The sequence below is a fragment of the Eptatretus burgeri genome, chromosome 7 (genome assembly GCF_056783735.1).
Source record: "Eptatretus burgeri isolate ZD-2024b chromosome 7, Ebu_testis_v1, whole genome shotgun sequence".
Taxonomy (NCBI): domain Eukaryota; kingdom Metazoa; phylum Chordata; class Myxini; order Myxiniformes; family Myxinidae; genus Eptatretus; species Eptatretus burgeri.
Window position 1 is genome coordinate 14270790 of NC_140967.1, and position 14100 is coordinate 14284889.

General features: G+C 42.3%; 1 protein-coding gene across 1 annotated transcript in view; it reads right to left on the reverse strand.

The window, feature by feature from the left end:
• Positions 1-13857, reverse strand: part of GCH1 (GTP cyclohydrolase 1) — a 33132-nt gene extending 19275 nt beyond the window's left edge. The window contains exons 1-2 of the mRNA XM_085887510.1: positions 13470-13857; positions 6222-6331 (exon numbers count right to left, since the gene is read on the reverse strand). Of these exons, the coding sequence (XP_085743636.1) occupies positions 6222-6331; positions 13470-13719 (360 nt within the window). The 5' untranslated portion in view covers positions 13720-13857. The remainder of the gene's footprint in view (positions 1-6221; positions 6332-13469) is intronic.
• Between the last annotated feature and the right edge of the window lie 243 nt (positions 13858-14100).

Genomic DNA, 14100 nt, shown 5'->3' on the forward strand with positions numbered 1-14100 from the left:
TCCCCATTCCCTTCCACGGACTCTGAGCTCCACAATTGCGGGTCGGTAAAACCGCACGAGGCGGCCAGGTACCTGACCAAACTCTAACCCCCAGCTTGCCTATCCTCCACGGCTGGAGGGGCCGAATAAAGGCCTGTTGGCGCCATTTATTTTTGGGTGTGTGTGTCTGTGTGTGGCGCCAGTCTGTAAGTAGAACTGCATAAGTGCCTTCCTTACTGTACATTGCATTTTAGTCGGTTTAACCCTGCTCTGTGTCTCCCTCCCTGATTATTGTTTGTAAAATAAACCCTCTTGTTAAATGTACCAGCTCGTTTTCTGTGCTCTCTCTCTCATTGGCCCAGCATGGTTCGGGTTTGAGTTATAGTGAGGCCGATTGTGCCGTAAATTGTTATTTGGGTCGGCGCGGTTTTAATAATTCCCACTCGGTTACGCCGGATCCAAGTTGGTAACTGCGACTCGGTTCGGACAAAGCCAGCCGAGGCTGTGGCTTCCCCGGTAGCTAGACCGTGTGGCTAATTAGATAAATTGGAATCAGACAAAAAGACCCGAAATGCGCGGTCGAAATATTGGCATCGACACTCCATTAAGTGACCCATCGACTTTGGAGTTATCCGGAGTGATGACCTTCAATTCCGGGTGTTTGGGGGGGGGAGATGGCTCAACTGCTCCATCTAGCAGTCGTTCCTCGCCCCCGAACTCGGCAACTAAAACAATATATCCCCCTTCTGTGTGCGTGTACGCTCGGGATGACATTCCGTGCAATTTACCAAATTCAGATCCAAAGTACTGTGAACCTGCAGGTTCGTGTTCCGATTCATGTTCAAAAATTTAAAATGAAGTTGAAATTAAGTAGTTTCTCAGGCCTGATGTTGGCTTAACGGTTAAAGTGCATGGCTTAAGATCCTTGGGTCTTGAGTTCATTTCCCTGTTGGATTCGTTGAATTAACACCAGATGGGGTTGACTCAGCATGTCATCCTTCTGAGGTCAGCAAAAGGAGTACCAGCATGCTGGTAACAGGAGCATTGCATCAGCAACACAGCTGTTCCCCCAGATAATGATTGCAGCCAAGCAGCTGCAGTCTACAGATGAATAAACAAATAAAAATGGCCCATAGGGCCAGGACTTGACGAAATTCAACAAGATCGCGTACCATCGAGAATATTGAGCGATAATAGGTATTTTTGGAGTTAAACATAGTTTTTAGGGTAAACAAACAAAAAAACAAAATAAACCAATGTCACCCGCAGGGTGACCCGTATCTTGCCAAAAGATGACCACGTGTGACTTCTTTTAGGTCACACTGAGGTGAACAGAGCTGTTATCCACCAGGAGCGACTCCTTGAGGAATATCTGCCTACGAGAGAGTCCAATGAGAATCGTTCTACAGAGTAACCATTAAAAATATGTGTTTGCCTCATAATGTCACCAAATGACGTCATAATGTCTCAAGCTTGACATATCCAGAAAGCACTCATCGAGGTGTTCAATTTGAGGTACTACACGATATGGTTCCTAAAACTTGAAAATTTGACCTTGGGGTCAAATATGTTTGACCTGAGGCGCTAACCATGAAGGTCAAGGCCAATCGCCACCAAAAATTAATCAGCTGAGCGCCAGACCATGAACTATATTTGCATGAAGTTTGAAGATGATCCGATCAAAATTACTCAAAAAATAAGGATTTTGTCGACTCCCCTGATTTGTGACAAAGTGACCTTGACCTTTGACCTTGACCTTCAAAATTTTGTGCGCTGAAAGGGACCTCTATAGGCCTCTGATATGCGAAGTTACAAAAATTTCCAATGATAACTGTGCTCTGCAGAATTTTTTATATGTGATTACAGACAAACAAACAAACAAAAAAAAAAAACATACAAGCTGACTAATATATCTTGCAAAACTTCGTTTTGGCAAGATAAAAATTAAATTAAAACACCTGTCACCTCCATAATCCGTAACGGATGTGACCAATTTTTAATCCAGTCAAAGATACTCCCCTCATATGTCCGTGTTTCAAATTTGAAAGGAATCCGTTAAGATTTAGCGGAGACATGAATTTTTGAAAATCGGCCCATGCTAAAAGATACGGATTTTCGCGATTTTCAGGAATTTTTCCTGACCTTGACCTTTGACCTTTGACCTTGACATGCCAAAAGTTATAGGGTTCTATTCTGGTGGCCAATAAGTCCATTGGTGAAATTCCATGACATTCTGACTCAAAATGTGACCTGTAGAGTGAGACGTACACACAAACAAACAAACTCACAAACTGAACCGACCAACATACTTGACAAAATCATAGATTTCGTCAAGTAAAAAGTAGTTCCTCAATCACAGAAAGACATCTGTAGACAGACAGAGTGAACCAATTGTTAAACCCTGCTTTTCCCTTTGCATGTGCGGGGTAAATATGAACCCGACTCAGAGCAATTGGATGGCAAGGACAACCATTCACCAGCACAACCATAAACCAAACATAGTGATGCCTCACTATTTCATAGCAATAGAAGCTTTGACAAAGACAAATTTCTAATGTTTGCCCTAATCTCCATGGGGCACTGTAAGCAGCATTGTTGCATCATCCAGGAATTATGAAACCAGCAACCAGTTGCTGCACACTAATTAATATTTTCAAAAGAATCAAATCAATATTTTTTCCCTTCAGAGGAATAAAAGAGACATTACTAGCAAACAGACATCATGCTCAGAACATTAACCTGAGGTCACATATTTATGAAGCAATAACTCAAAAAAGAAACATCAAGCATGCCAATCCATCAATTATAAACAATTTCATTGATAATTCAGGGTTGTGCTGTTTGGTTTTCCCTTCAGTCAACAACAGACTGTAACTAGAAGGGCACTTGGTAGAGCACATACCTCCACCACGTAATGCCTGATCAAAGAGACCATATCGGGCCCAATGCATTGTTGAAATATCATGCTATACAGTACTATATCGTTTTTGTCCCGATCTCTCAATGATGAAGAATCACTTAAAATATTAAATAATTCTCGTATCCAGATCCAGATTTGGATCTTCACCAAAATGGAATCAATTCTGCGTTGTTTTGGCCAAAATCGCTGGGTACTGAAACCAAAGTTAGCAATACCGTTTTTTTCTTTTTTGTACCGAAGTTCTGTATCTTTGCTTTGTTTTATATGTTCACGCTCCATAGGATCATCTAGTCAAACATGAGCGTTACTTCCTTGTTTTCAATTATTGCTTTGGGTTCATGTTTCCATGAGTTTTCTGGAACTGGGATAGTGAAATTTTTGCACATTTGCCAGTAGATTACTCGACATACTTTGTTGGGCCTTTGTGTGTACAGCTGTTTTGACATGAGTTTTCTACATCGAGAGAGGAGGAGCCTCATGCTTTCTGTTTCAACCATACAAAATCTACACTTGTCTGATTGACTGAGTCCAACCATTTTTTTCAAGCTGTTGATCTTTGGCATTTAATACGATTTGTTGTGCTAACCTCTCCTGAGCCATTCCAATGAGCATTCTTGGTCTATACCCAGTCTGTCTAACTCTTTTTTTGTACATCCCTGCTACTTTATTGTTCTCCCAGTTGTTGGTGTCTACCATATTTTTCGGCCTCGAAGTCGATGAGGAGTACAAGTCGAATTGGCTAATTTTCACATTTTCCTTTCCTTCATTCATAGATAAGTCTTTATGGAGTACAAGACAAAGCAAAATCAACTTCGGGAGTTCGCAAAACTCCCAGTCAGAACATTGAAGGTGTTGATTCCTCCTTGACACTCACAACACATCACCGCTTATGGTTCTTCCAGGGTCATGACAAGTAACAAGCTGTTTTATGCATATTATTTGGATTGCTTTGTGGGACGAACTTTTGGATAAATTAGGAATGCAAAGGTATTTCAACATCTTTGTTTTCATATAGAGATAAAGTATATAAAACAAGCGACAAACATTATCATCACTGGCTCAAACCACATTAACATTTTGTTGCAGTTCACTTCTCCTAAATATACATGAACACTTGACACATTGTAATGCGAGCACTCAAAGTTTGTGCACCTATCTTTGCAGCCACGGTTAGTCTTCTTGATTTTCTCAACACAAGATTCGTCTTCATACAAATGCATTATTCATGTTAATCCCTGGTGCTCTGATCGCACAATCCTTCGACACCTCAGTAACGACTTCTCCACTCCAGATATCTCGATTCCAGATTCACCGCATGGCTCATGAAAAACCCATTTGCCTTCCCAGCCCAGAAATTATTCAAGCAGTCCGTCTGAGACACGAAGACCTGATCTCCCTCACTGTGCACTGCACACCCGCACCTCCCCCGTCCTGACAAGCAATTTCGGATCTACATTTTGGTGAGTACCCCTGTAACTGTTCATTTAATTGCTCATTTGTGTTCTTTATCGATTTGTTTAATATTTCTCTCAAATATGTAGTTAAATGAGGTTAAATTATGTTCGGGTGACCGAAAATGTGCGCTGGGAACGCATCCCCCCATTTTAACATGATGTCCATGGGAATATCTCATCTGCTTAACTTTGCACTTTCTCGGAACGCATTTATGACCTTGATGAAAATTTCTGTGGTGTGTTTAAATAAACAATTATACAATTTATTTCAGAAAATATCACACTTTGCAAGGTGTTTTTTTCATTCTGCAATTCAGTCTTCAACCATAGATAAGTCGATTCTAGGCATATCGTCTCGGCAGATACATTATTGGGATGCATTGATTTTTGAAGAGCATTTTGTGGATAGTGAGGAGTCGCCTTGTTTTGATATCGAGTTTATTGACTTCCGTTTTTGGCCAGTTTATTATTCCGCAGCTGTACTGGAATACTGGTGCTGCGAGTTGGTTGATGGCTTCAATTTTGGTTCTCGGGGAGAGGTACGATTTCAGGATCAGCCTCGCTCTATAAAGGTATTCTTTAACAATTGCTTTGCATGTTTGTTTATGACATATTTGGTGGACCTCTTCTACTCCAAGGCTTTATGATGCTTTGTTATCCAGTTCCTGTATTGTTGTATTTAGGTCGATTTTTATATTGTTCATTAATTTTGGTTTACCTTGTACAAATATGAACTTGGCACACTTATCGAGGCCAAATTCCATTTGGATATCTTCAGAGTACCGCTTCACTAATGTCAGTTGTTTTACCATTTCTTTGTCATTTGGTGCAGAGTATTAGATCATCTATCTACAGTCGATGCATCATCTTTCCTGTCTCTTTGGAAGTTCTACTATTAGGCGTTAGGGTGTATCTGTGTCCAAGCTCATTAACAAGGTTGCTCATTTGGTCCAGGGCCAGGCAAAACAGGAGGGGCAAAAAGCTGTCACCCTGGAGGATCCCGTGTCATATCTTCACTCCTAATATTTCTATCTCTCCTTCCAAGTGCTGTTATATCAATGTGGTGTTCCAGAGTTCCATTGCTTTCGCAATCATTTTGATTATTTGGGGGTTGATCTTTTACAATTGCATGCATTTTATCATCCATGAATATGGAACGCTCTTGTAGTTTATCCCGACTTTGGACATTTTGGTTCTTCTTGTTTTACAGTTTTTGAGTATGGCCTTTTGAGTATGGCGATCTTTGATCCCACAAACCTCGGTCTCTCTCGTCCTCAACGGTCAGAACTTTGCAAGAGGTAGCTCACCAAAGTTCAGGCCTTCTTTCCCGGCAGGACACAACAAGTCCCACAAAGCTGCACGGCCAGGCTGCGTCACAAACGCATGTCGAACAGCGTCATACAGGGTGCCTCGTGTGCGTGCACGCGCACGCGCGCACACACACACACACAACACACACACACCCACACACACGGTTCAAACCCTCATTGAAAGTCAAAAGAATGTAAGGCACAGCTAGAGAAATGGCCTTTGAGTTATGAAGAGATCAAAAAACAGTAATGACTGGACGAAAAGGAACAATGGAGTTTTGAAAGACAAAAGCCTCATGATTCCAGGAAGGGACGAAGCTGTACAATAGAAAATGTTGTAAATAATGACAAAAATGGACGTGGAGCGTTATTTTGAGAACCTTAAAGATTGAGAGCCTATCCGTCCATTGCCATGATGTAACTACAATATCCATATCCTTCACTCTGATGCCCTTTAAGCCATTATTATTTCAAGTAAAGCATATATAGGTACTCTTAATAGTTTACATAAAGGGCATACCTGAAAAGGGAAGGGTAACAGCTACAGTACGACCTTACCTTACCAGTGAAGGGTACCAAATGATGCTCACACATGGAAAACATGTCAATGTCTTTAACGATCACCATCTCATCATGGTCTTCATTAAATATGGCCCCATTGATGACATCTGCCAAATTAAAAGACATCATGGATCAACTCATGTTTTATCAGAAGCACCTGATGAATGTCATTATCAGATACACAAACGTTATTTTTAAAGGTAACACTTTCAACCTTCCTTTGTCAACCTCAGAGGAGTTAGATTTTTTTTTTTTGTTAAATATTCTTTGTAGTTTAGGCACATGTGATCATTTGCATTCAATTTAACTTACACATGTCAAAAGAAAACGTACAGTGGGATTTAATATGGGATTCATTGTGAAGCATAAGTCAAGAAGTCAGAGTTATTTTGTTTTAAGCAATCCCCCCATTTTAACTGTGGAACTGCTGATGATTAAAAAATAATTAAAACTCACAATATTACCATTTTGAAACGAGAACGGCACTCGGTCGAGTGCAAAACTCTGCCAGGTTGAAGAGTTTACGTTTTGTGTCCCAGAATCCGGATCTTCAACAAAATTTAAACAATTTATTCTTGACACAAACCTAACCTGTCCACCAAGTTTCGCCCAAATATGTCCATATCCTTTTGAGATGTCCTTGTCACAGACAGACAAAGAGACAGAAAAACAGGGGTGAAAACATAACCTCCACCACCTTCGATGACCAAGGTAATAAGCTGTTATTATTGTTGTTTTTTTAAGCATTTGGTAAGGGTATCGTGATTTTGGGTAAGGTGTGGTCTATTCGACATTGAGAAGCTTGCAGTAGTGTTAGCGGCAGTTTATCAGGCAATTGTATCAATTCCATTATTCAGAAGCATATGTTTGAAGGCCAAGTTGTTATAGTGGCAGGTTCAGGAGTAAGTACATTTTATATGGAGACGAGCAGATAATCCATGTCAACCGGGCTCTTGTTCGGGAATTCGTTCCCAATGGAGTGTGGAATATTTAGGGAGTTTGCTAGGAATGTTTGTTGACTGTATCGTAATCACGAACTGAAAAGATGCAAAGGTTTCTTGGTGAAGTAAATCAATGGAGAGGGGATGATACGTTGACAGAGTTGACTGAGTTGTTTGTGGTTGTATATGTGTGTGTATATATATATATATATATATATATATATATATATATATATATATATATATATATATATATATATATATATATATATATATATATATATATATATATATATATATATATATATATATATATATATATATATATATATATATATATATTTATTATTTATCCCAGTAGGTGTGTGAACCAACGACCCTGAGCCTATATACTTCCAGTGTGTGCAACAAAAAAGCACGTCACTCGAAATACATATATATATATATATATATATATATATATATATATATATATATATATATATATATATATATATATATATATATATATATATATATCTTCTTCTTCTTCTTTCGGCTGCTCCCGTTAGGGGTCACCACAGCGGATCATCCGTATGATCCGCATAGTGATTTGGCACATGTTTTACGCCGGATGCCCTTCCTGACGCAACCCTGGTCGCCTCTTACGACACAGGGATATGGTACACCTATTTTAACCGGGGTATACACCGGCCCAGTACACTGGTACTCATTTCGCCGACCTCGGAAGGATGACAGGCTAAGTCAACCCCCTGGTGTATTAATTCAGTAGCCCAACGGGGCTTGAACTCAGGACCTTTTGGATCCCAAGCCGCTGCCCTAACCACTGCACCAACACCAGGCATATATATATATATATATATATATATATATATATATATATATATATATATATATATATATATATATATATATATATATATATATATATATATATATATATATATATATATATGCAGATAGCCTGGTTCTACTAGGTTGTTATACAGGAATTTGTTTCCAATAGAGTGTGGAATATTTAAGGAGTTTGACAGGAATATCCTTTGACAGCATAATGGCAGGGACCTGTGGAAATTCTGCACAATGTAAAATGTGATTGAATCATCAACCCCTTTGTGCATCACTCCCCCTCCCAACTCCTCATCCACATTCCTTCCCCCTCTCCCAACTCCAGGTCCATGTCTCTCCTCCCTCCCTCAAGTCCATCCTGCATCCCTCCCACCTCCCATCTCAAAATCCTTCCCTTCCTCCTCCCAACTTCAAGTGTGCCCCCCCCCTTTTTCCCAACTACAATTCCGCATCCCCCCCTCCCATTTCTAATTCTGCATCCCTCGCCCTCCCAACTCCAATTCCGCATCCCTCGCTTCTCTCCTAACCCCAATTCCGCATCCCTCCCTTCTCTCCCAACTCCAATTCCACTTTCCTCCCCCTTGCAACTCCAATTGTGCATCCCACCCCCTCCCAACTCCAATTGTGAATCCCTCCGCCCCTCCCAACTCCAATTCCGCATCCCTCCCCCTCCCAACTCCAATTCCACATCCCTCCCCTCCCAACTTCAATTCCACATCCTTCCTCCACCACTTCCCCGCTCAACATCCTCCCCCTGCCTCCTCCCAAGTCTGCATCCCCCCCAACCCCCCACCACTCCCCACTCCACGGCCCTCCCCCCTCCCTTGCAAGGATTTACACACACAGTGATTAGACCAGCACCAACCTCGAACCAATATGGAAGGTATCAATCTGGTTTCCAGCTTTTAATCATTTTCGTTCATTTGTTCTCCTAATACCCCCAATTATTTGGGGTGTTATGACAATGGGAAAGGCTGTATGACGTCAAGACCTTTCCCTCACCAAAGGCCATGTCACAACCCTCCAGAAATCCGTGTGCAGCAACACTTCACTTCCAATCACATCTAATCAATAAATAAAATATAAACCCACTTTCAATTCCTACCAACTCGTTTTTCGGCACCTCCAAATTCCCAGGGATGCATTCGTAAGGAATCTGAGGTTCCATTTGTCAGACAATTCATTCGTTTCCAAAATAATGAAGTTTTCTCAGTGAATTAAAATGGACGAAAAGGAAATAATTCGTCGTTTTTTTATTTTTGTGATAATTTTCCGTTAACACCATAATAATCACTAACTCCAGAAACTGTTAAGGGTTTCCAGCAAAGTAAATCGATGGAAAGGTAATTATACATTGACAGACGAACTATATCGTACTCTTCGCTGTCTCCGTTGGCTTCAGGCTCTTCCATCTTATTACTTAAACTTCTGGCATTGGTATATAATATGTTTAACTTTTCCCTTCCTGAAATTCTATATTCCTACCTGGCCTTACTCATCACAATCACTTCATCCGTTCCTTCCTTAATACCTTCCCCACCCTCCGCTGACCGAAAAAAGCCTGAATTCCTTCCTCAATTCCCACTGCAAACCTTGCTGCCCACTTTCTACTTAACATACGGACATCATTCCGGAAACACTCCCTTTGTCCCCTAAATGATTTCCATTGCTTCCTAAATGTAAAACCTTCCTCCCTCCACCATTCTTCCAGCCATTGGTTGACGTCTATCGCTTTGCTCATAATTTCTAAATCATTTCCTAATATTGGGAGGATCCCAAGAAAACATGATCTCACAACCCTTTGCTTTCAGCCGCTTACCCAATATCCTGTATCTATTTTTCAAAACCTCTGAGTTAACTTTCCCGAAATCATTTGCTCGGCGTATCACAACCAACGTCTTCCTCCTGTGACCCGATATGATGTTGTTTACCCTTCCTTCAATGTCACTTACTCCCGCTCCTTCAAAACTGCACAGAATTCTACGTCTCCGATCCCTCCTGCAGAATGAAAAATTTACATATTAAAGTCTCATCACCAACAAAAACTGTCTCCCATACCATATTTCTACCAATCTCTATTGCTGTCCCCTCTCCACTGCCTGCACTCGCTGAACCCCCACCATTGCCAATCTCTTCAGTTACCTCACTCCACAACTTTAACCGACTATTCTCCACAAATTTCTCACATTCTGCCACTTACTTGCAAATTATCGATCCATTTCCTTCAACCTAGTAATAAGTATCATCAAGTGGGCTATTTCCTCACATTTCCTACAACAGTGAGTACCCTCTGCTTCCTCTATCCCTAATAGGCCCACATTAAACATCTATCACATGTCATGTACTCCTCTTCCTTTCTTCTATAATACCCTTTTCCCGACCATATCCCCAAAGTTCCAAATGACAAATGCCAAACTTAATCGCTCGGCCTCACCTGCCTCTTCCAATAAACTAACACAAATACCCGCTAAACTGGTCCAAACACAACTGCAACCTTCATAGATAACAAACCCACAACTCCCGACACAAATCTCAACAATAAAATATGCAAAAGAACACACAAAAAAAAAACACTGATCTTGATCTGTTGTGGGAGCTAACACAACCTCGTGCGGACAACCGGAAGTGATTGATCTCCGATTCCTCTCTGGATCCTTTCTTCAATATGTCTTACATTTGCGACTCTCCAAAACTCTGGCACCTCTCCTGAGCTGTAAAAGATATTGGTCACCATCATGCTTAAATCTGTTCGACCACGTCCCTCAATACTCTTGGATGATTGTACTCGTACTCGGCCCTGGACTATATCATCTCTTAGCTTTACCGGCTGTTTCTTTACTTCCTCTACTCCGACCTGGAACTGCACTAAAACACCTTCCTCACCTCTGAGATAGATTCCATCAGCTCCTTATATTTCCCCCTGGCTTATATTTTGCGAAGGTTGAGGAAAAATAATTATTTAATGAGCCTTCTATCTCAAGTTCATCACTAACCAATCTCCACGAGCTATCTTCCTCAATGGGGCCCACACTCCTCTCTTTTGACTTGCCAAGTTATTTTCTGAACTTGTCCTTGTGCAATCCTTGACCGATTCACATCCAACTCTTGTCCTGGTGTTTTGCCCATCATGAATGCCTTCTCGTTAGTTACCTGCAGTAGCATTCCTTACATCACTGCTCAACCACCCTGGTACTTCACTATCGGTAACATCTCTAATCTCTATCCACACGGGATCCGCTTCGTTAATTCCCTCGTCAACGTCAACCCTTTCTCTCCATGCAATACTCATACCCAGATTGGCACTTCGACATGGTTCAGCCGCTGGAGCAACAGTACTAACCACAAATAAAGGACCAACGCCTGCAATGCTTGTACGCATTTCCCTGGCAGACACTGTAGATGATGATGCGGACAGACGCCTGACAGACCCAGACAAGACACGTGATGGAAGAATGGTCTGCTAAAAAAGTGAATGAGAGATTACAAAACACAGAGGGCAGCTCCAGGCAGGAAAATGCATAAAAATGATCCTAAGACTTCCTTTTGTAACTCCCGATACATGAACAGATATCATTGACGTGACAATGAAGAAAACAAATCGATGAAGAAAATAACTTTGTTGAGGTAATTAATTAATAAAAACGAAGCAGTTCAAGTCGCGTAGAACAGTCAACATGTATTTTTTTTTGTCTTTTTCAATTTAATGGCTTAAATTGTGCACTTCAGGATAAAATAATATGTGGATGATGTGTACAGTCAACAAAAGATATTGCTTTTACAAGTTCGGACTTCTGACAAGGTGGAGAGCTTGCTGTCAAACCTCAAATCAGATTCTGCAACCGGTCCAGATGGCATCAGCCCACGTGTCCTAAAAACCTGCTCTTCTGCTCTTGCTCACCGTCTCTCTGTTCTAGTCACCCTCTCATTTGCTCAATGTCAGCTGCTATCTGCTTGGAAATCAGCAAACATTACTGCCCTGCACAAAAAAGGTGCAAAAACAGATCCCTGAAATGACAGACCAATCAGCCTTCTCCTAATTAGCAACAAGGTTCTGGAATCCATCATCGCTTCAGACATGAAATCAATCCTCTTCTCCAATGGCTTCATTTCCGATCATCAATATGGTTTCAGACCAGGTCACTCTACCCTGGATATACTACTTCTGCTCTCCCAATAACAATAGATGGAGGTCCTCAATGCCAGACAAGAAATCAGAGCCATATCCCAAGACATCTCACGTGCTTTTGACATGGTCTGGCAGCCTGTCTTGCTGAACAAACTCTCTTCCTATGGTATCCAAGGCCATCTCCACTCATGACTTGCAAAGTTCCTCTCCTGTCGCAGCCAATGTGTGGCCCTAAATGAAGTTCTTTCATCCCCCCTTCCTATCCAGACTGGAGTTCCTCAAGGCAGGAGTTCCTCAAAATCACAAACTCATCTAGCATGTGGAACATGTCTATCAATCCTGACAAATCTCACACTCTCACGACATTTCTCCGAAAGGAACATTTGGAACCCCCCCCCCATCTACTTTCTCAACAATCCTCTGGAAGAAGTCCTTTCATTGAAGCTTCTGGGTCTCACGATCTGCCATGATCTTTCCTGGAAAAGCCACATTTCCAACCTGGCCTCCAAAGCCAGGTGCCGACTGGGAATCCTCCGTCGTGCAAAGTCCTTCCTCGGTCCACCTGAGCTCCTGACCACATACAAAGCTTTCGTCCGCGGCCTGATGGAGTACTGCTCTCCCCTCCGGGCTGCTGATCTTACCTCTTACCTTTTTTCAGCTTCGCGCTGTGGAATCCAAGGCATTTCGGATCATTGGCATCTCCTGCGATGAGACTGAGTCTTGAGGCCTCTCACTCTCTCTCACCGCAGGCAGATCAGTGGTCTTTCTGTCTTCTGCCATCTCCTCTCCAGTCTCGCCTTCCCTGCTCTGTCTGCGATATCACCCCCCCACCCCCCCCATATTTCCACAGGGCGCTCAAGGTCCGCCATCAACCCCCTCCTGGTAAAACTACTAAAATCACAAATGACTGCTCACCTTCACTCTTTCATTCCTCTTTTTTCCCCTCCTTTGGAATAAACTCCATCACTCTCTTCAATCCCATTCTTCCCTCCAGGCCTTCAAAACAGCTGTTCACCACCACCTCTCATCATCCCCCATCCAAATCCTCGATCTTTTCTACCCCCCTTAATCTACCCCTAACCCACCTCCTTCAAATTCCCTGCTTTCCTTCCTGAAAGTCCCTGTAATGTCCATCCTGTATTCTCCATGTTCCCCGCCCCATCCCTCTCCCTTCCATGATCTCCTCATGTCTCTGTTCCCCACTGTTTTGTCCTTCCCTCTCCCCTCTTGTCTCATGCCCCCCTTACTGTGCGTTGTGTGTTAGCTCTCATACGAACCTCGACAAGGTATACAAAAAAAGAATAATAAATAAAAAAAGACCAGGCTCACCATGGAGGTTTTCCCTATAGCCTTTGGAGAAGAAGCGAATGGCCTGTGTGGCACGCATTGGGGTTCTTCGAAGCCCCTCTCGGTAAGGATCTTCACCCATGACACGCAGGATGGTTGTGTACGCCTCTACGATCTCGCCGTCGGAGTCGGAGCCCACTGGTTTCTCTGGTCGTTCTCGCTGCTTCTTGCACCGGGTCACAGCTACCTCATGCTCACCACCTTCTGATTTCGAGATGGCACACGACTTCATACTACCTGTCAAGGACTCCTTATACTTTACACTTCACCCTTCAGACACTTTCAAGTCTGGTTACAGTGGTCCGTGCTTGCTGATATGTACGACGATTGCTCATTCACTCGAAGCACATTTGTCAGCGCGCAGCGCACTTTTTATTGTGGGCACACCAGAGTGGTGGGAGGGGATATCGGGACGTAGGAGAGATAATAGGGGCACTGGCAAGGTAAGATGGCACGTAAACAGTAATAGCTCTGGCACAGGAGGGGTAATAGGGGGCACGGGAATGGTAATGGTGGTGCGGGAGAGGTAAAAGGAGTGTGGGAGAGGTATAAGGGGCACGGGAACGGTAAAAGGGGCACTGGAATAGTAATAGTGGTGCGGGAGAGGTAAAAG